This window comes from Labeo rohita, chromosome 22, assembly GCF_022985175.1.
Source record: "Labeo rohita strain BAU-BD-2019 chromosome 22, IGBB_LRoh.1.0, whole genome shotgun sequence".
NCBI lineage: Eukaryota > Metazoa > Chordata > Actinopteri > Cypriniformes > Cyprinidae > Labeo > Labeo rohita.
Window position 1 is genome coordinate 20,574,558 of NC_066890.1, and position 22,429 is coordinate 20,596,986.

General features: G+C 35.1%; 2 protein-coding genes across 2 annotated transcripts in view; one reads left to right on the top strand and one right to left on the bottom strand.

The window, feature by feature from the left end:
• Positions 1-16,241, bottom strand: part of add3a (adducin 3 (gamma) a) — a 45,443-nt gene extending 29,202 nt beyond the window's left edge. Inside the window, 5 exon segments of the mRNA XM_051095520.1 lie at positions 2,142-2,222; positions 2,635-2,786; positions 6,017-6,155; positions 16,018-16,170; positions 16,172-16,241. Of these exon segments, the coding sequence (XP_050951477.1) occupies positions 2,142-2,222; positions 2,635-2,786; positions 6,017-6,155; positions 16,018-16,170; positions 16,172-16,213 (567 nt within the window). The 5' untranslated portion in view covers positions 16,214-16,241.
• The window catches only part of LOC127153371 (NLR family CARD domain-containing protein 3), a 269,389-nt gene that overhangs the window by 118,955 nt on the left and 128,005 nt on the right, over positions 1-22,429 (top strand). The gene's annotated exons all lie outside the window — the stretch shown is intronic.

A 22,429-nucleotide genomic window follows, 5' to 3' on the forward strand; every position in this document is an offset into this window, starting at 1 on the left:
ATCTTAAGCAAAAAAAATTAAAAATATTTAAATACAAATCCTGCATGTTTTGCGTGTCTCTGTGTGAATGAAATAAAAGTTCGATTTAACTTGAAGAAATTGTGACAGAAATATAATACTTAATGTAATGATAAGACCACTGCTAATAAAATTAGAAAACATTTTTAAGGAATATTTACCATTGAAAAAAAAAAAAAAAAAAAAAAAAAAAAAATCACCAGAATCTATTTAAAATCTATTTAAAAAAAAAAAAAAAAAAAAAAAATAATAATAATAATAATAATAATAATAATATTACACAGCAACCAGTTAGAACAAAAGTTTTGTTAAACTTGAAAAAATTGTGAAGGAAAAAAAAAAAACCAATTACTTATAATACTAATAATACAATTATTTAACACATTATTTTTAAGGAATATTTACCAGAAACAAAATATTTACTAGAATGTATTTACCAGAAAATGTAAAAACACACTATTCAAAAAAAAGGGAAGGAAATAAAACAATAAAATATGTTTGTAAAATCAATCAATTAGCTTTTTATTATTAAAATTTGAAACCATTTAAATGGAATCCAGAAAATTACTGGAAAACACAGAATTCTGTAAAAATAAAACTGAATTTGAGAAAGAAAAAAGTATTTCGTAGGGTTGTAAAAATTTAACTATAATAAACTTTTAATAGATTTCTGTTAAATTGTGTAAGTTTCATGATTTTAATTAATTAGACTGTTTTTTGTGCATTTTTTTTTATTTAAACAATAAAGTCTAGAAAATTTTAAATGGAAAAAACAATTCAGAATTATTAGATGTGTGGTTTGGCTGTCAGATAAATGTCATAACCTACTTTCTTTTTGTGAGTAAACTGGGGTATGCATACAGTGTATGTAATATTATATGCATGCACACTAAATGTGTGTCTTTAACACGTGTGTGTTTTTGCACAAAATAGTTGGTCCACAAGGTGGCAACAATATCTAGGGCTTTTTCACAGTTGATAAAATACAGAAGAGAGGGAACGATAAACTACTTTAGACACAAGACGAAAAGATGTTCGTATTTATGAGCGCTTGCGCGGGATAAGAGATGCACACAATTCTAATTTAAATGAGTACAAAGTAGTTTTTAACCATTTGTAACTTCTGGAGAGAAATAGCACAGGCACTGGACAGAGCTGAGAGTTTCCAATGTGTTGAATACCTGCGTTCACACACGCTGTCAAATGGAGCAGTGTTGGCAAGTCCACGGCTTTTCAGCGGAATTGAGCTACTTTAACACTGTTGCCACGGGTTGTTTTTCATGTCCGCGGCCCCAAAAATGTGATAGTTATCCCCTGGAATGCAAATTTTACCAGGGGAACCCCACCAAAAAACATGCATTTCACCCCACCAAATGGCTAGTTTTAAGTAGCAGTTGTTGTGAAAACCTGGCAACCCTGAAATGGAGTATGCGTAGAAAGGCTACGTGACCAGCTAAGTGTTTATGTCAAAACTAAACTATACTTTGGGTTTCTTTTCTGGGGTTTTCCAGAACCAGGATTAAGATCCACCGCAATACGATTAGAAAATAATAAGCATGAACAACTACAGGCACTAAAAGCCTCAGACAGACATGAACACACAAGCTAACGCAAATCCAAAACCCACTCTGAGATTTCAAAGAAATAACTGGCTGATTGAACGCACGTCAAACATTGGCCTACGAGCGCTGAGCTCACTCAAGGTCTGCCAACGCATTCCCTCTGTGCATACCACATATCAGACTTAAAAAAATCTCACACACACACAAAGGAAAATATGTACTATTAAGCTCTGGGCAAAATTATTGCCTCATTAATAATTTAAACTGGCTGCTAGACTACAAAATAAGCTAAAAAAGCACAACACATAACCTGAAGCGATTAAAACGGAAACATTAAGCAATTATTTACTTAATCAGCATGATGTGTAACTGATAAGTGAATTCCGAGGGGAAGAACCACACAAGGCCTGAATCTAATCTATTTTAAGTCTTACTGGAATGTGAGTTCAACTAAAGCCACCGCTCAAAGTGACCCCGGCAGCCCCGTGGCGTGATGCTCGAGTCGTTCCCAGGATGCTATCAGGCTCTGTGGTGATAATGCAAGACAGACAGTTTGTTTACCAGATTGGACGCAGAGGCCTCAGCGAAGGACAGTCCTCTGGGGATGATGAGGATATGATCCTGTTCCTTGCTGACACGAACCTACAAGTTTTAAAATAAGCAGCTGTTAGCTCAAGGTTTCTTAATCCATCCCAACTGGCATACAGATATACAAAATTTGATATTTCCTTATTTAGCACACCTGTGCAAATGCTGTAACTTCACCATTATGAAGACAAAAAGCATCTTTCTCCATTAACAACCATTCAAATGTAACCATGTATAATTTAATAATAATATAATTTGATGATGAATGGGGAAGCAGATAACTTTCTCCATATATTAAACTGGGAGTGCAACTATAATGTTTATCGCCTGCAGGAATGGATTACGAAACCCAGGATTACACAATGCACATCATTCACTTTTTTTACATTCATTTCCTTGTACTAAAATGTTGACATATAATCTTAGTATAATATTTAATCTGTGCAATGACAATCATGTGCCTTACTGTAACGTAACAGCTTGTGAAGTGGGCCCAACTGAACAAGTCCACTATTCTGTAGAGACTGGCCAGTTTGCAGCGGATCTGTTTCTCTCCCTTCACCATAGTAGTGGACTCTGCACTGAACATGTCGTTTATTGGGGTCACCATGCCCAAACCTGAGAAAACAGAGCATTAAGGTACAATTCAAAAGTAGGTTTGAACCATTTTAGAAGATAGAATTCAAATTAAAAGACTTATTAAAAACTTGAAATGGACTTTTCTTCACTTGTCTTGGGAAAGTGGACAACAAATGGGTGTAAATCGATACCTTGATACTAATCAAACTCAGACTAAATAAAGCAAGTGCTATATCCTGATTAACTGATACACCTCAAGGGTGTCCATGAAGCACTGATATGCCTGAATCTAATAAAGATGTTTTAGTTAGACTCATGTAGTTTGTACAGCTAAAAACACTGCTGTAATCAATTTACCGCAGCTTATTTAGAACCTTTAGGGATTCTGGTCAAAGAACAATAAGGAAATCTAATAATAGCTCAGTTCAGCCATACTAAAGGTCAAGCTCCAATAAACTCAGTCAGCACTAATGTCTAGAATACTCACTCACTTTTTTGTGAGATATTACAGAACTTCAGTTGCCAAAACATTCTAGAACTCCAGTTGATTATGGATTCCAGAAGTCTTTGAGTTTCACTTGGCTACATGTTCCAGAACTCATTTCTGACCTCTAGTTATTAAAGTTTTAGGAACTCATCCTTGAACTCTAGTTTACTTTGCATTCCAGAACTCTTTCATGAGCTGTACTTAGCGAAACTTTCCAGAATTTGGCCTTCAACTCCAACTGACCAAACATTTTAGATCTTAAAGGAGAAGTCCACTTCCAAAACAAAGATTCACATATAATGTACTCACCCCCTTGTCATCCAAGATGTTCATGTCTTTCTTTCTTCAGTTGTAAAGAAATTGTTTTTTTGAGGAAAACATTTCTTCATTTTTCTCCATATAATGGACTGATATTGTGCCACGATTTTAAACTTCCAAAATGCAGTTTAAATGCAGCTTCAAATGATTCCAAATGCGGTTGTAAATGATTCCAGCTGCGGAAGAAGGGTCTTATCTAGCGAAACTATCAGTTACTTCCATAAAAAAAAAAAAAAAATACAGTTTAAATACTTCAATCTCAAAAGCTTGTCTTGCCTTTCTCTCCATGAACTCTGTGTATTCTGGCTCAAGACAGTTAGGGTATGTCAAAAAACAATTGTATTTTCTCCCTCAACTTCAAAAATCATTTCAAAATCATCCTACATCGCTGCAGAAGTACCGACCAAGTTCTTGCAAAGTGAACATGCAAAGAAAATCAAGCACCCTTAACAAAAAAGGTAAAACAGCGATATAGGACGATTTTGAAGTTGAGGGAGAACATGAGATGGGAGTTTTTCGACACACCCTAACTGTCATGAACCGGAACATAAACAGTCCAGGCAGAGTAAGACAAGACAAGTGACACAATATATAAATGGTATTATTTTTATTAAAATAACCGATGATTACGCTAGATAAGACCCTTCTTTTAGGCTGGGATCGTTTACAACCGTATTTAAGCTGAATTTTGGAAGTTCAAAATCAGGGCACCTTGTCAGTCCATTATATGGAGAAAAATGCTTAAATGTTTTCCCTCAAAAAAACAATTTCTTTACAACTGAAGAAGGAAAGACATGAACATCTTGGATGACAAGGTGGTGAGTAAATTATCTGTAAATTGTTGTTCTGGAAGTGGACTTGTCCTTTAACCTTAAACACTGAAGAAACATATCCTTGAACTCCAGATGGCTAAATGTTCCAAAAGTGTTTACAGAACACTTTACTAAACATTTTAGATATCATTCTAGAGCTCCAGTTGACCAAACATTCCAGAACTCCAGCTGACTGAATATTGCAAGACTTTTTCTAGACCTCCACTGGCTAAACGTTCCATAACTCAACCTTGAAATCCACTTGACTTAACATTCCAGCACTTTTTCTTGAACTCCATTGCCTAAATCACTGGAGGATTCCTGGAGGGCCACAGCTCTGCACAGTTTAGCTCCGACCCTAATCAAACACACCTGATCCAGCTAATCAAAGTCTTCAGGATTAATAGAAACTTCCAAGTTTGGTGTGAGTAGGAGCTGGTTGGAGCTAAACTTTGCAGAGCTGTGGCCCTCCAGGAATTGAGTTCAACTTTGAACTCCACACAGCTAAATGTTCCAGAACTCATTTCAGACCTCCAGTTATTAAAAGTATCAAGAACTCATCCATGAAATCCAGACTAAGCATTACACATTTTTTTCCAGATCTCCACCAGGTAACCATTCAAGAAACATTTGAAGTCTATATGACCAGATGTTCCAAAAGTGTTTACAGAACTTCACTTCAGAAATCAATCTAGAGCTCCAGCTGACCGAACATTATAGAACTTAACCTTGAACTTCAGTTGACTAAATATTTCAGCACAATTTCTACACCTCCACTGCCCAAATGTTCCATAACCCAACCCTGAACTCCAGAAGTCTAAACATTTCAAAGGTGTTTCCAGAATGTCACTTTTTTAAAACATTCCAGAACTCATTCTAGAGCTTTTGTTGAGTAAACATTTCAGAACCCATCTCTGAGTTCTGATTAACTCAACATTCCAGAACTCATTCTTGGACTATAGATGTCTAAATGTTCTACTCTTTCCAGAACTCCACTTGACTAAACTTTCCGGAATTAGTTTCAAAATTTGTTACACAACTCCAGCTGGATAAATCTGGAGCTCAGTGCACAGCATAAGATTGAGAACTGCTGCTTTCAAAATTTCCACTGAACAGACCTCATATATTTGTGCAAATGTGTGTAGCCATTATTCCAAAACCACAACCATGACACATTTTAAATGGCCCATTTTTGCAACTTGGATTACATAAACAGTCTGGGCAAAGTTGGGAGGGCATTGTCTTATTTCAAAGTCTAATTTCTAAATCTAAAACCTTTTTCTGTCATATGTCCTAGATAATGCTCTAGATCAGTCTACAGACATCTACGAGATTTAGGCTATGGCTCTAAATGTACAGTGAGCACTGAAAGGGGTTCACTGATTAGTTCCGCATAACAGAGCGCAGAGAAAAAAACAGACATGTGCGGAGGGGCTGGATGGGGTGATAAGGGAGGAAGAAGAAAGATGAAAGTATGCAAAGGCTTTCCTGAGTTGGCTGGTTGTATTTCCTGCCTCAGTGTCTGTTTATGGGAATATCTATTATTTAGCAACCTATATAACTCTGAACAGGTGGATGAGTGGGGCAGTCTGGGACGTCGAAGGACTGGAGGAATGCTGCAATCTGTTGAGCTGCACTATGGTGATACTCACTGAGGGGGGAGGTGGAGAAACCGGCTACGGAGCTGGCCATGAAGAAGTCGGCAATCTGCCGCAGAGCGAGCAGTCCAGCGGGGTTGTTCCCCTTGTTCATCTGTTCCTGGATCAGTCCTTCTAGCTCATCCCTAAATGCCTGAAAGAGAAATAAAACGTGAGATTAAAGATGACTCACACTCAGTAATGACAGACACAGAGCTGTAATCCTCCCACACTCCTGCATGTTTAAACCTTCTGTACTCAGTTTCTTCCATGTGTATGTTGATAACTAGTTAAGTCTATTAACCTAAAGGCCTACTCCACTTACTCTGAAGAGCTGAAGGAGACTCTCTACAGACAAAAACAAGGATAAAACTACCATTTTAAATTCCTTGGGTACATCCAAAATCCACTTTCAGTCCACTGGAACTTTGCAGAAAAGTTTATTTTCAATGTTTAGCGAAGGAAATCATTCGTAACCGCTTTTATAACCAGTATGAAGCTCTTCTGTATGATGCAATGTCATTCTGCACACCTGCTCGGAGTCTCAGGCACAGGGTGATCAAAGAGCTCAGACGACAGAATGAATCACAGGATAAACAGACATGCTGCAGGTAATGACAGAGGAGAGTCAAACTGACACAATGTCTCAGTTGCAATGACTGTTCGTTCTTACTGTACAACACAGACACAGACTTGCACACAGACTTGTCTCATTAACAGGTGTGAGCAAGTAAACTAAGGCACTTGCATATTCACTCAGCACTGTATATGAGACTGGTGAGACAAACATGCAAACAGTATTCAAATATGCATAGATCAGAATGAGGAAGGTAAACTAGTCTCAGCAGGCATGCTCTGTTCACTGATAGCCTGGTGTATTTTGCACACTGAGCAGTAGTAAAAATCTGCAGCATTAATCAGACTGATTGGTTTTATGCAAACTGTAAGTACTGGGATAAATAATGGCTTTTTGAAGTTGTTTATATGGTACCAGATTGCAATAATCATCAACTAATCACTAGATGTGCCAGGATGTTGAAATCAAATCTTTGAGCGATACTTGAGAGGCCCTTAGTAAAGGTTAACTTGTTATTCACAAATACAAATGTCCTGGTTTGAGCATAAAATAGAGTCTGAATTCTGCCAATTTCTTCTGTTTACCGTAAAGTTTTTTCCCATACTGGTCTATTATTGTGGCAACAAGTATTTTAAATCATTTTTCCTATAAACAGCAACAAATATACTAAATGGTCCTTTCAGAAGTCTAACTGGGTCAGTTCTTCGCCAAAGCTTCATGCAAGTTGACTGTGTGAGAGCACAGGAAAACAGCAATCCAAAATGTAGATTCCTCTTCAAATCTACAGATTCTCCTTCCATTCTGGGATGTGTTTTTGGCTGCTCTGTGTGTCCCGTAAAGCTCTTTAACTGGCATCCTAGTACGCGCCACAGGTCTGGAGAGATTGAGCTAAAGAAAGTCTGGTTTCCATAGTGACAGTAGCCAGGCAGTCACAGGGAAGTGGACATGGTGTTTGTGAATCCATGTGCGGGCCGTCCCTGCCAGACTCTTATTGAGTTTGTGTGTGTGTGCGTCAGAAGTTTACTGGGGCTTGATTACCTAATCTAGGGTGAAACAAACTACACGGGAAGCAAATTAAATTGGCCTTTGAGTTTGTTTGGATTTGAATGAGAGCCTCATTCATCAAACATACACTGAGAAAACAAAGGGAAAGAAACAAGCCATAAATTCATGACGTCAGCACACACATAATAGCCTATAAAGTTACGGTAAAGGGTTGTGAATCTAAATGATGTGAATATTCACATAGCGTTACTAGCTAATTTACTAGCATGATGATTTTAATGTCTCTTGCGCAAATAAAAACATTGTGTGCTCTCCATTTTCTGATACAACTGGACCTGTGTCAATAAGCTCTTCGCGTCATTTGAATTTTCTGCTCAAGTTGACATTTTTTAACTTGTGTGGAGGACACACCTGAGGCAATTATTGTGTTTGCGCCACTTGTGTCGGCCAATCCGCATCTATTCCCATTGACTTGTATGTAAAGTACTCATGTGAATAATTCAGTTTGCTTTTGGTGTGCAACTGGACATCAATAATCTCTTTGCTGATCATCATGTGAATTTCCTGCTCGAGTTGCAATTTTTTGTTAACTTGCGTGAAGACTTGATTATGGCGAATAATTTGTCACCCAATTCATGTCTTTGTGCTGACTTGTATGTAAAGTCTTCGCTCAGTTTGCTTTTGGTGTGCAACTGGAGATGTCAATAAACTCTTCTCTGATTGGCTTGCGCGACAATGCATCATGTGAATTTCTCGCTTGAGTTGAAATTTCTTAAATTGCGTGAAGACGCTATGGAGATGCGCATTTTGCATTTGCGCCAACTGCCTCACCCAGCTTGCGTCTATTTGTGTCTTTGCATTGACTTTGTATGTAAAGTACTTCTGCAAATAATTAAATTCGTTTCTGGTGTGCAACGGGATGTCTCAATAAGATCACTGATTGGCTTGCACGACAACGCGTCCTGCGAATTTCCCACTCGAGTTGAAACTTTTCAACTGCATAAGACGGAATTGAGGTGAATATCGCACGTTCGTGGAATTCCCATCTTTGCATCGACTTTGTATGTAAAGTACTCATGCAAATAATTAAATTTGCTTTTGGTGTGCAACTGGACATGTCAACAAGCTTTTCACTTATTGGCTTCTGCAACAACGCAACATGCGAAATTCCCGCTCAAGTTGAATAAAGTACATGCGCAAATAAGTAAATTCACTTTTGGTATGCAACTGGACGTGTCAAAAAGCACTTCGCTGATTGGCTTGTGCTACAATGGGTAATGCGCATTTCCCGCTTGAGTTGAAAATTTTCAACTTGCACGGAAGACTAGATTGAGACAAATATTGCACATTCGCAGCAATTGTGCCACTCAATTTGCGTTTATATGCATCTTGGCATTGAATTTGTATGTAAAGAACACACGCAAAAATTTAATTAGCCTTTGGTGTGCAACTACATGTGTCAATAAGCTCTTCGCTGATTGGCTTGCTCAACAACGCACTATTTCCCGCTTGAATTTACAATTTTCAACTTGCGCAGAAAACACGTTTGAGGTGAATACTGCGAGTTTGCGCAACCGCGTCATCCAATTTGTATCTGTTCTCATCTTTGTAAAGTACTAATTAAATTTGCTTTTGATGTGCAACTGGAGATGTCAATAAGCTCTTCGCTGATTGGCACGTGGGACAACACAATTTCCTGCTTGAGTTGAAAATTTTCAACTTGCACGAAGATGAGGTCGATGCATCTCGAATATTGTGAGTTTGCAGCAATCACGTCGCCCAGACTCTGGCTCTTCGCTGACTGGCTTGCGCGCCAATGCGTCATGCAAATTTCCGCTTGAGCTGAAATATTTCAGGCGAATATTTTGCATTCACAGCAATCTCGCCACCCAATTCGCATCTTTGCATTGACTTTGTATGTAATCTATTCAAGCAAATAAATTAACTTTTGGTGTGCAACTGGACGTGTCAATAAGGGTCAATGATTGGCTTGCGTGACAATGTGTAATCCGAATTTCTCGCTTGAACTGAAAATTTTCAACTTTTGCGGAAGATGTGATTGAGGTGAATATTGCGTGCTCACGGTAATCGAGTCACCTAATTTGCATCTTTGCATTGACTTTGTATGTAATCTAAATGCACAAATAATTAAATTTGCTTTTGTTGTGCAAACACCATAAAAGTGTGGCACGTCCACAGTGAAATTTCAACAGTAATCTACGCAATTGACCATTTCACGTGAGGTTGAACGATTTTCTCATGGAGGTTTCACAAGAGTTCAAGTTGTTCATGCAAATTCACACACTGACTAACAAAGCTGCTTTGTTGTAAAGTGACTTCTGTGTGAGAAGAACTTCATACACTATTAACAATAGACAATGTCCTTTTCAGCAAATTACTGCTAATGTGAACACACCTTAAGTGTGGGCGACAGAAAACTGATGCTTGTCTTGAACTAAATGAACTAAAACAACTAAACTAAATATGTGAATATTTAAATATTTCAACAGTGCTTCAAAGGTGAACGGCATCATGACTGACGCATGACAAAAGACTAACTGTGGGAATCATCAAACATGTTTTCAAAACAAACCTGCAGCCAACATGCTTGTGTAGGGATACGCCATCACAAACATTGGCTAACATGCCCACACTTGTCACTAGATCAAAGTGGTGACAATCTAACCTCAAAACAACACAAAACATAGTAACTACATAAATATCAAACCTTATCTGTCATTGGGAAGATAGGTGTTATCTGAGCTTTGTGATATTGTAATGTGGGCCAGAGTCTGTATTGATCAGATCTGGTGAATTTGCTTTAGCAACCCATTCACCTCACACGGGCCGCACTTCAAACGAAGCGGCCCGAGCCAAAACTGCAAAGTCTAGCCAAAGTACAAAGGTGAGATGGAGATATCCTGGGCTCTAACTCCCTGTGCGAGTATTAAATTGTGCTTAAATAAAAACTGGACGCACAGGACGGGGTACGAACGATCCTGCACACCTCTCGGCACGAATTCCCTTCCAACGTAAGTGTCCCGACCAACCCAAACCACAGTGTTCTTGGAAAACAGCTACGGCTCTGGGAATGGCATGCTTTAATGCTGAAGAGGGAAACAGAGGGGAGTGGGAGAACTAAAAATAACCCAAGAGAGGAAATTCAAGACAAATTCAATTGTGCCATTATGGTTTAATATCATTAACATGCTGTTTAACCTCCTAAGTAAATAGCAGCGGTCCCTCGGCGCAAACCGCTATTTTTCCGCTCGGTTTCTGAGCGGGTTACACTGACGTTGAGATGTCTTCATTTGTTTTGGTTGTGACAGCACAGATGAGGTCTAAGCATAGCAAACTCCGCCCTGCCTATAATAGTCTGACCTTAAACACAGTCCACGGACAGACGTGTAATTTAAGCAGTGCTCTTCCACATGCAGAAACCCCACAGAGAGAGAGGGAGATGAAAGAGAGGCTTGTTGAATCAGCTCTGATAGTGCAGACGTAAACACACTGGCCTGTGTGCCGATACACCTGCTGCCTACCCTGCCTGGCTCGTCTCCATACAGAGTGAAGGATGAGTGAGAAGAGTATACAGTGCGTCTCAAAAACACGTGCTCGGACAGCTGCTGCTAATAAAGCCCAGCGGCCCTGCCGTAATTAACCACACCTCCTCTGTTTATATCAGATCACAATGACAGTATTTATTTCACTCACATTTTTTCACATACTGAAAATACAGCGCTCAAACTGTATTTATTTTATTAAATATTTATTTTATTGAAAAATCATTTTTCCATGCATTTTTATAAATTATAATCAACCTTTTTTCTTTTTTTTCTTTTAATTGGATGCCGTTTTCTTTATGTTTATTATTTTTATGTAATATCAATTTTATTAAAATTAAAAATATTTTGCATGTTTTTAAATTGGATGTTTTCTTTACAACACAAATGCACAATAACAGGTGGATACTACACAGTTAATAATATAATAAACCCTACATTCTTATATATTTCTTATAAATTATAATTTTAAATGTAAAACGTACATAAAACTTTATTTATTTATTTATTTATTTATTTATTTATTTATTTATTTATTTATTATGTAATATTAATTTTATTAAAATGATAAAATAACATGTATACATTTTTAAATAGATGCCATTTTCCTTACAACAGAAATGTGGGATAACAGTTGGATTTTACACAACAACAACAATAATAATAATAATAATAATAATAATAATAATAATAATAATAATAATAATAATAATAATAAACTCTACATTTTTATAATTTATATTTATAAAAAAATAACAACATTCTCATTTTAATTTAACGTTTTTAAAAACACCATTAAATCTTTTAGATACATTTTTACTTATTTTTATGTAATATTCCTTTTATTGAAATTATAAATCAACCCTAAATTTGTATAATTTATATTTGTATAAATTATAATAAATTATAAATTAATGTTGTTAAAATACATAAATTAAAAATGTTAATTATGGCATTTTCACTTATTTTATGTAATATTTATTTTATTAAAATTATATCATTTTACATAGATTTGGATGTCATTTTCTTATAACAGCTGGATATTACACAGTAATAATAATAAAATAAACCCTATTTTTTTATAATTTATCTAATATATAATTACAATTTTAATTAAACGTTTTCAAAAACACCATAATTAAAACTTTCAGATACATTTGTACTTATTTTTATGTAATATTCCTTTTATTAAAATTATAAATAAAATCTACATTTTTATAATTTATAATAAATGATACATTTAACGACTTTAAAAATACATATAAATAACATTTTAATTATGGCATTTTATTTTTTTATTCAAAATAAAAATCATTTTGCACATTTTTTTTTTTTTTTTTTTTTTTTTTTTAAATAGGATGCCATTTTCCTTACAATACAAATGTGCAATAACAGCTAGATATATTAAAGTTATTGTAATTCAATTTATATTAAAACAGCAATAAATTCAAAACGGCAATAAATTCATAAACACAACACTACAACAATGATGAAAAGTTGACATGCTGAATTATCGAAAAAATGTCATAGATTCACAGAAGTCTAAAAACGCATTCACTACCATTTACAAGTCAGTAAGATTTTTTTTTCTCCAGTGTTTTTAAAAAGTCTCTTATGCTCACCAAGGCTGCATTCAATAAAACAGTATTAACTGTTAAATATAATTACAGTTTAAAATACATGTTTCTATTTTAATATATTTTAAAAACATTCCTTATGATGGCAAACCAGAATTTTCAGCAACTGGTGGTACTCAAGAAACATTTATCATCGTTGAAAACAGCTTACTATTAATATTCTAAACCCTGATGCTTTTCAGGATTCTTTAATGAATAGAAAGTTCCAAAGAACAGCATTTATATGAAATTGAAATCTTCTGTGACATTATAAATGTCTTTACTGTCATTTTGACTAATTGAACGCGTCCTTGCTGAATAAAAGTATTTGTTTTCACAATGTGTGGGAGTTTAATTTATTTGCTGTGGTAATCGACAGCATGTGACAGATGCCATCCATACAGCTTAACTTGTATTGAACTCTGAACGGTCCTTTAAATACAGTATGTGTTTGCTGAAATGTCTGTAGGAGTGTAATCTGTGCAGTATGTTCACTGTAATCTCTCCAGTGTGTGTTAACTAATCTTGTGTGTATGTGTGTGTGAGAGTGTGTTCGCTATAAGCTCTCTGTACTGTAGGTCAGAGGTGCTTCGCTGGCTGGATTGTTTATATACAAGATGTGGAAGTCGGTGGTGTGCGTGTAATAGGGTGTGGTCTTCCAGATGGGTTTTACGGTGCAGCTGTGGCTTTGTGCGCACGATTGAGCTCTAACTCAAAACATCAGACCAACACGCAATTAACTGACTGACAAACCTAGTCATCTGTCAAGAATAAACCATAAATCTTTCAGAGTGAACAGAGAGGCAGTGTAAGGTGCAACCAGCTGGGCTCAAAACCAACTTTAGAAGTTCAAGCCAAGATTTGTATGTAAACTTCATGGCAATGCAGTGTTTACTTGAAACCACATGGGCTCGAGACAACCTATAAAATCTATAAGTAAACACGTTTATGTAGAAAGCACATTCTTGCTGATTAAATCGGTGGAAAAGTGGAAAAACATCCTCTGTACTGTGCAATAACTTCATAAAACTTTTTAAAAACACTTCAAAAAATGCTGAAACGTTTTCCTCAAAAAAATATTTCTTTACAACTGAGGAAAGAAAGACATGATAATCTTGTATGACAAGGGGATGAGTACATTATATGTGAATTTTTGTTTTGAAAGTGGACTTGTTCTGTGGATGTTTAAGGTTCTTAACGGAGCCATAGATTCCAAAAAACAACCTTTATTTTCAAGAGTAAACAAAGTTCTGGCATTGATGGTTCTGTGAAGAACCTTTAACATCAATGGAACCTTTCGATTCCACAAAAGGTTCTTTACAGTGGAAAATGTTTTTTCTTCTCCTTTTAATACTTTTTACTGTTCTTCACACTACACTCTCAAAAATAAAGGTACTTTATTGGCATCGTTGGTTCCATGAAGAACCTTGAACATCCATGGAACCTTTCAAATGCAGAAAAGGTCCTTTATAGTGGAAAAAGGTTCTTTAGAATTTTAAAATGTCATTCAAAATGGTTCTTATTTGGAATCACTGCAGAAACGCCTCTTTGGAACCTTTATTTTTTAAGGGTGTAATAAAAAACGGTTCTAAGAACTATTTTCTGAAGGTAAACCAAAAAATGGTTCTTCCACAGCATAAGCGCAAAAAACCCTTTTGAAACATTTACTTTCAATCTTCATGTTGTGTTCTGGTCATTTTAACCCAAAGAGGATTTTCTTTTTCCTGAAAATGCCAAATAATAGCTTTTTGTACTCTTTGGGGGTTTTTTTAGGGCCCTGTTTTATTTTTCCACAAATTCAGTTTTAAATTTTTTCAAAATTCAGTTCCTCCAACCCTTTTCATTTTTCTGGATCCGTTTTTATTTTCCCCGTTTAATTTTCCTAGACTCTGTTTTAATAGTTAAATAAAATAATAAAAACAATTATTATTCAAAAAGCATGTCTAATTAATTGAAATCATGACACTTATACAATTTAACAGCAATTTATTAAAAGTTTCTCAAAATTTACATTTTTAAGGCAATCTGTTTTACTGTTTTCCCTCAAATTCAGTTTTATTTTTACCAGAATTCTGTATTTTCCATTCATTTTCTGGATTCCATTTTAATGGTTTCATTAAATTGTAATAATCCAAAGCATGTCTAATTAATTGATTTTATTAAAAAATGGATTGGTGATGCATTCACATTTTACAATTTCTTGCGTATTAACATTTTTCTGGTACAGTCAAACCACAAATTCTTCAGACACCAGAGATTTTTTTTTACTAGTGGGTGCGGGACACTATAGTTTATTTTATGTCTTTTTTTTTTTTTTTTTTTTTTAAGAAATTTTGGTTTGACTGTATATACATATTCGGGTAAGCATTCCCTAAAAAAAAAAATATGTTAATAATTATTTTATTAACGGTTGTAGTACTATCATTAATTTAAATAATATATTTTTGTCACAATTTCTTCAAGTTAAACCAAACTTATTTTGACAGGTTGCTGTCAAGACCTTTAAGATTCTGTTTGTATATGATAGTTCTGGAAATTATGTTTATGTGTTTATGTACTAATATTCGAGGCAGAAGAGGCTGAAAACCTTGTGAGCAGTGCTTCAGTATGTGTCTGTTTCTGCGCCATTCATTCACACAGAGACATGCAGAACATGCAGGCTTCATATTTAAATTGTCTTTTTATGGCTTAATATTCACAGACACTAGTCCATATTGCATTTTGATTTAAGTGTACTGATCTACGTTTGATTTATTCATCCAAAATTTGGCAAAGTCCAAGACATTCCGTGTTGCACAGTAAATTCCATTTTTATGACTGGATTCGGCAATTCCGTCCTCATTTTCCGCATCGCAGAAATCATAGGGCCCTAGTTTTCCACCACGTTGTTACACATGTAGTGTTCCAAGAAAAAAATGGTCAGCCTACAAAAACTTCTTCTGAAAATACCAAATTTAGAATTCAATTTGTTTTTGCTTCAATAACTTGTTTTCTTTCAATTACCACATGTTTTGTATTCCTTCCTGGAACTGACCATAAACCTCATTTTTTGAGTGAATATTTCCAAAATTATCCAAAAAAGGCTCATAAGCTCAAATCAGTGAGGCCTATGACCAATCAGCTCCAAAAAGAAAAAAAAAACCTGTGCCTGTGAAAAAATATCAAGTTGATAAAGACTGAATCCAAGATAGCATCTAAGCCATTTTTCACCAGAGCACCAAAGTGTCATTTCAGTGTATGTTTGCGTTTTCTTACCGGACTCTGTAGTATCTGCGTGACCCTTTTCTTCTGCTCCATCATGTTGAAGTCTTGTCGCAGGTCAGGCGACATGTTACGCGCGCGCAGGTATTCAGGGTCGTTTTCGTTGATGCGGTCAAAGTAGCCCTCTCTTTTCCCCATGGTGGGGGGGTGGAGGGGTCGTCACCACCTCCTGTCTCGACTCGCCACTCATCTCTACTGTATTTTCCTGCTGTCTTCACCTGGAGAGAAAGAGAGAAAGTTTGATTGAATATGTCACTCATGAAATATCTCTAAATACTTATTTATGCATATCCCTAGTAAACACCTAACAACACATACTACACTGACCGAATGAAAAAAAAAAAAACCTGTGAGAGGAAGTCTGTGCACTTCATTTGACAGGCAAAACAGTCTCGATCAGTAATGCCCCAAGGAGAGACTCATCATCCTACACAAACACACACGTAAGTACGCCGATCAATACAATCAAAAAACAGGCAACCGCACATTAGCTGAACCAGCTTGCTGAGAGTATCACTATTCACAATGGACTACGTTCTTTATTCACCCTCGACAAAAAGAATAGAGTGGCTGTCCCGCCAACAGTGAAGGGTGGCGTCAGGTCAACCAACAGGAGGGCAGCACTATCCTATAACACTATCAGGTTTAGTTAAGCCTGTTTTTTTTGTTTGCTCTCTCTCACACAAACACTATTGTCCCAGACATGTGGATTTCTCTGTAGTGTAGAGTAAAGCGGAAGAGCATTAAAAATGACAGCACTGAATTTCTCCAGATGGCTCACTATTGTGGGTTGGTAAGATTTTTAAAGAAATTAACACTTTTATTCATCATGCATTAAATTAAAAAGTGGTAATAGGCATTTGTAATGTTACAAATAATTTCTATTTCAAATAAATGAAGATTTCAACAAAAATACGAAGCAGCACAACTGTTTTCAACATTGATGATAATAATAAATGTTTCTAGAGCAGCAAATCAGCATATTAGAATGATTTCTGAAGGATCATATGGCACTGAATACTGGAGTAATACAATTTAACTTTGCATCACAGGAATAAATTACATTTGAACAATTGCAACAATCCACAAACAATTTCTGAATACGAAAGTCTTGCCCGACTGCAGAGGTGCCTTACATTTCCAGTCTCTGGTGTTTCTAGTCAAACTAACATTTTCAGAGCCAATAATATTATGTTAAACCTGCACATTTAGTTATATTGAAAAAAGTTTCAATTGAGTAGATTTTTTTTTACCCCGTTTTAACATGGATTTCTATGAAGACCGGAACACAAACGCACCAAAATGAAGTTGGAATCCATCATGGCGCCGCTTATCAGTTACTCAGGAAAAAGGTGGATATTCCTAAATTTGTTACTATATTTTTGATCAAACAAATGCAGACTCAGTGACTATAATGGTATGTTAAAACCAAAAGTGAATTAAATTATTTGCACGAGTAGTTTACATACAAATGCAAAGATGCGAACAGACGAGAATTCATGCCACGCGATGCAAACTGGATGATGCAATTAGTGCAAACGTGCAATATACGTCTCAATAGCGTCTTCCAGGCAAGTTGACAAAATGTAAACTTGAGTGAAAATTTGCATTCTGGTTTTTATGTTTTTATTTATGCAAGTGATGCATCCCACAATTAATCTAGAGTGAGTAACGCGATGCAAATATTCGCTTCACGTTTGGTGTGCACACAATATAATAGGGCCCTATGGAATATTTATTTATTTATTTATTATTATTATTATTTGTTTTATTTTATTTTTTTTTTAACATCTTTTTTAATTTTTCAGGATTCCATTTCTTCTGTTTTAATTTTTCTAGACTCTGTTTTAATGGTTAAATTAAAAAAAAGCAAGTCTAAATAATTGAAATCAAGAAAAGTACACATTTAACAGCAACTTTTACCTTTTTTGCTGTGAAGACCTTTCGTATCTATTTGTATATAAAATACGATAGTTTTGTCAAATGAAATAGTACAATGTTAGGCACGATGTGAAGCGATGCCTTAGCTGTTCACTTATATTCACTGTAAACCATGGCTTCACGGGGCTTATTGCTTGTATAAAATAGTTATTCCATATACGTAGTAAGGTTTCACAAAATAAAACAGAGCAAATAAAGTGTAACAATATTAATAAAAACATTATTCTTCCACCAAACAATGTAGTTCCTCAGAAACAACTGTGGTTGCAACAAAGTGATTGCCAAGCAACACACAGAAGTAAACAAAGGTGCATGTTTGTACTGTAATCAGTTTCCCCTAGGTTACAGCCTTTGGGGGGGGGATGTGTAGCTGGTGCCGGTACCCAGTACCTAACGGGACTTTTTATTCTGTACTGTACTCTCTGTGAAAAAAGAAGTCCCAAAACTCTCAATTTCAACATTTTAAACAACAGGGCCTCACAATCGTTTTCTTTCCCCCCCAACCCCCCAAAAATTTTTTTGTCAAACAAACAGATGTTTACTGTTAAAATTAATACATGGAAAAAAACTTATGTGAATATTCAGTTTAAAAAGTTGTAATAATTATTGTAGTTTTTTTTTTGTCTACAATTAATACAATTAAGTGGTTAATTTTGTAGTAATATTTATTTTTATCATTTAATTGTTTTATTTAAATTTGTCAGAAATAGGAATATAAAGACCTACATTTTACTGTACAAAAGTAATAAAAGACTTACATATTTCTGTTACATGTTAATATCTTTTATTTTGACAGGCTGCAATTTAGTTTGTTTGTATACAGTATGATAAGATGCTAGTTTTCTTAAATAAAATGGTAAAATTCACATCAAGTGACTCTCACAGCAAGATTAAGTTTGTGTTCATGTTGTCATATAGTGAGACGAAAATCACCGCGAACGTCACGTGTGCTTCAGTATTTATGTAGTAAACAAACCCGCGTTTCTGCTATTCATACACACAGTGGCAAACGGAACATGCAGGATTCATATTTAAACCATCTTTTGCATTTCAGTATTCACAGACACTAGTGCATATCACAATCCAAATTAACTGACAGACCAACTTTTGATTCATTTATCCAAAAATCGACGAATTCCTTGGCATTCCACGCTATAGAGTAAATTCAGTTTTTATGAACGGACTTGCGATCCCGTCTGTGTTTTTAGAAATTATAGACACGAGTCCATGTAGAGACTGAAATGACATGCCGTCGTGTAAATAAGAATAATGCCATAATGTTACTTAGTTTGTTTAATAAAAGGTTATAGACATGTATAGACCTGTTCTATGGGAAAGGTAACCTTAAATGACTTCGGTTTTAATTTGGCGCTATATTGAAAATAAGGGCGCCCCCTAATATAGTGGTAGGGGAAACACTGGTAATTTACAACAGCTTCGAATGCGGCTCAACCAATCAGAATCAAGGATAGGAACTATGCATTTCATAATAGTATTTTTTCAGCGTAATATTAACATACACTAGTCAACATCACGTTTAATAATTTAAGTGTACTGAGCTACTTTTGATTTGTTTCATCCAAAATTCCATGACATTCCGCATTATACAGTAAATTCCATTTTCATAACTGGATTCCGTGATTACGTCTGCATTTACGTCGCAGAAATCATAGGCCCCTACTATAAGAAACTTCTTTCAAAAACATTAAAAAAAAAAATCATACAGATCCCAATCATTTTAATGGATCTAAAGTTTATCTGTACAGACGGCATGATCTATTCATTCATTCGTGGGATGAAGCTGACGATAGAGGTTTCTTCAAATCCCTAATCCTAGATATGAGTAACCTTAACAGTGATGCTTAGCAAACTCCAGTCACTCATCTGGGAATCTTTTCAAATCTCTTCTGCTGTCGTGCCAGACAGTGTCAGGCATTTCCCAGGCCTCGTAAAAGCTTTCACCTGTACCTCTCTAGGCTTTCACACTCGGTCTCTTCTGCAATTCACTCTGGAGGAGCGGTGGGGGCTTCTTTTCTCTGCTGTACGTTGCTAAGCTGCTCATTCAGGTCAAATGGCACTTGGAAAGATGGTTCAGATTAGAGTCACACAACTCTGCCAGAAAACACGCACACATACAAGTACTGAGGGTGGGCTCAATAAAAGAGCCCGAGCCAACAAGCGGCAATACTACCCCACACATTTTTAGGCATGTGAATACACGTGCAAGAAAACAAAAAGCCTATTAACCTGAATAAGAGATGCATGCTTGGCAGGAAAAGCCAAATAAACAAAAACAAATGCTAAAATAGATTAAATAAATCTAAAAAGGGGGAGCTTAAAGGGACGCCGCTTAAGTTTATTATCCTGTCAAGAAAACAAACCACACATGTAAACACAAAGCTCACGTGTTTCAATTCATGATGCAATATTTAAATCTAGCAAGCACTAGCGACAACTGTCATATGCTAACGGGTGACGACATATCCGACACACCCACCCAGAAACAGAAAGACAACACGCAGGTTGCCAAGCCTGAAAGGCAGAGCTATGGACAACTCTAAACAATTACAACAACAACAGGTGGGTGGTTATTAACAGACAATAACCACAGTATTTGTCCCTTTAAAGTCCAAAAATGCAGTCGCCTTTCTTCTACAAAACATTCAATTAAATGTTTACGATGCTACTTCCCATAGAAAGACTAAACGTTTAAAAAGAGATTAAACGTTTAACAAAAATAAGACCCTATGAAATACTTTTTTTTCTTAAATTCAGTTTTATTTTTTGTTACCAAATTCTTTGTTTTCCATTAATTTTCTGTATTACATTTTCACAATTAAAATAAATCAAAAGCATCTCTAATTAATTAATTTTATAAAACAATATAATTTATATTATTATTATTTATTTATTTATTTTTTTTTTTTCAGAAATACTCTTGTGTATTTGCATTTTGCTGATTTAAAAAAAATCTGGCAAATACTTTTTCTGATAAATATTCAAAATAATGTAAAAAAAAATTTAACTTTAATGATATTTTAATAATAATTGTATTACTTTCAAAGCTGTAATGACCACCTGTCTTCTACAAAACATTTAATTAACTGTTTATTATGCCATTTAGCATAAAAAGACACTGTTTTAGTGGTTAAACTCAAATAGCATGTCTAAATAAATGAAATCAAGAAACTTACTATTACAATTCAACAGCAATTTATTAAATATTTAACGTTAAATGTTTAATTTAATTTTATTTTTTTCCAAATTCTTTGTTGTCCATTAATTTTCTGTATTCCATTTTCACAATTTAAATAAATCAAACACATCTCTAAATAATTAATTTTATAAAATAATATAATTTATTATTATTTTATTTATTTCTCTTTTTTTCAGAAATACTGTGTTGCATGTATTTGCATTTTGCTGATAAATAATCTCTGGTAAATACTTTTTCTGGTAAATACAAAAATAATAATAATAATTGTATTAGCTACAAAACATGAAATCAGTGTTCATGATGCTATTTCCCATAAAATGAAAGTGAAACAGGAAAAACAGGCACCTTTTTTTTTAGGAAAAAAGATGCATGAAACTGATAAAAAAAAATTGACAGTAAAAATATGTATAATGTATTTCTATTTTAAATTAATGCTGTATACACAGGAATCCTGAAAAAAAAAAAAAAAAAAGTTTCATGGTTTCATTACAAATTTTAAGCAGCACAACGGTTTTCAACACTGATAGTGATTTCTAAACGATCATGTGACACTGAAGACTGGAGTAATGATGCTGGAAATTCAGCTTTGCATCACAGGAAAAAAGCTGTATTTTTAAAAATCATAATTTGCAATAATAATACAGTTTCTACTGCATTTTTAGCAAATAAATGCAGCCTTGGTGAGCATATGGGACTTACTTTAAAAACATTTTTTTTAAAAAAATCATACTGACCAATAACTTTTGAACAGTAATGCAGTCATACGGACCACTTTTATGCTAACTTCTGACAGTATAATTTTTGCATCAACTAACCATTTTAAACTTCCCACCATCTGTTGAAAATAAACTGCATAATGGAAATATAATCTGCCAAATATGACTCTGGGACAGACTACAGATGTCCCATACATGAAATTATATAACCCTGACTGTCAATCTCAGCTTATCGACCACTTTGTGTAAAGCAGTGTGTTGATCTGGGACGTGTTGTTGATTGTTTCAAACTGTCAGGGTGGGTGTACAAGAAAAACAAAGACAAAAAAAAAAAAAAAAAAAAAAAAAAAAAAAAAAAAAAAAAAACCAGTGTGGGAAATGAGAGGAAAAAAAAAAATGGGGAGGATCCTCAATCCTCACTACAACAGCTGTTCGCCCCTCTGAACACAGGCAATAATGAAGTGCTGTGCAGGATTTCTCTCGCATAGACGGGGAGCGAAAGCAGTGCTGCAATAGCAGAAAGGACACTAGT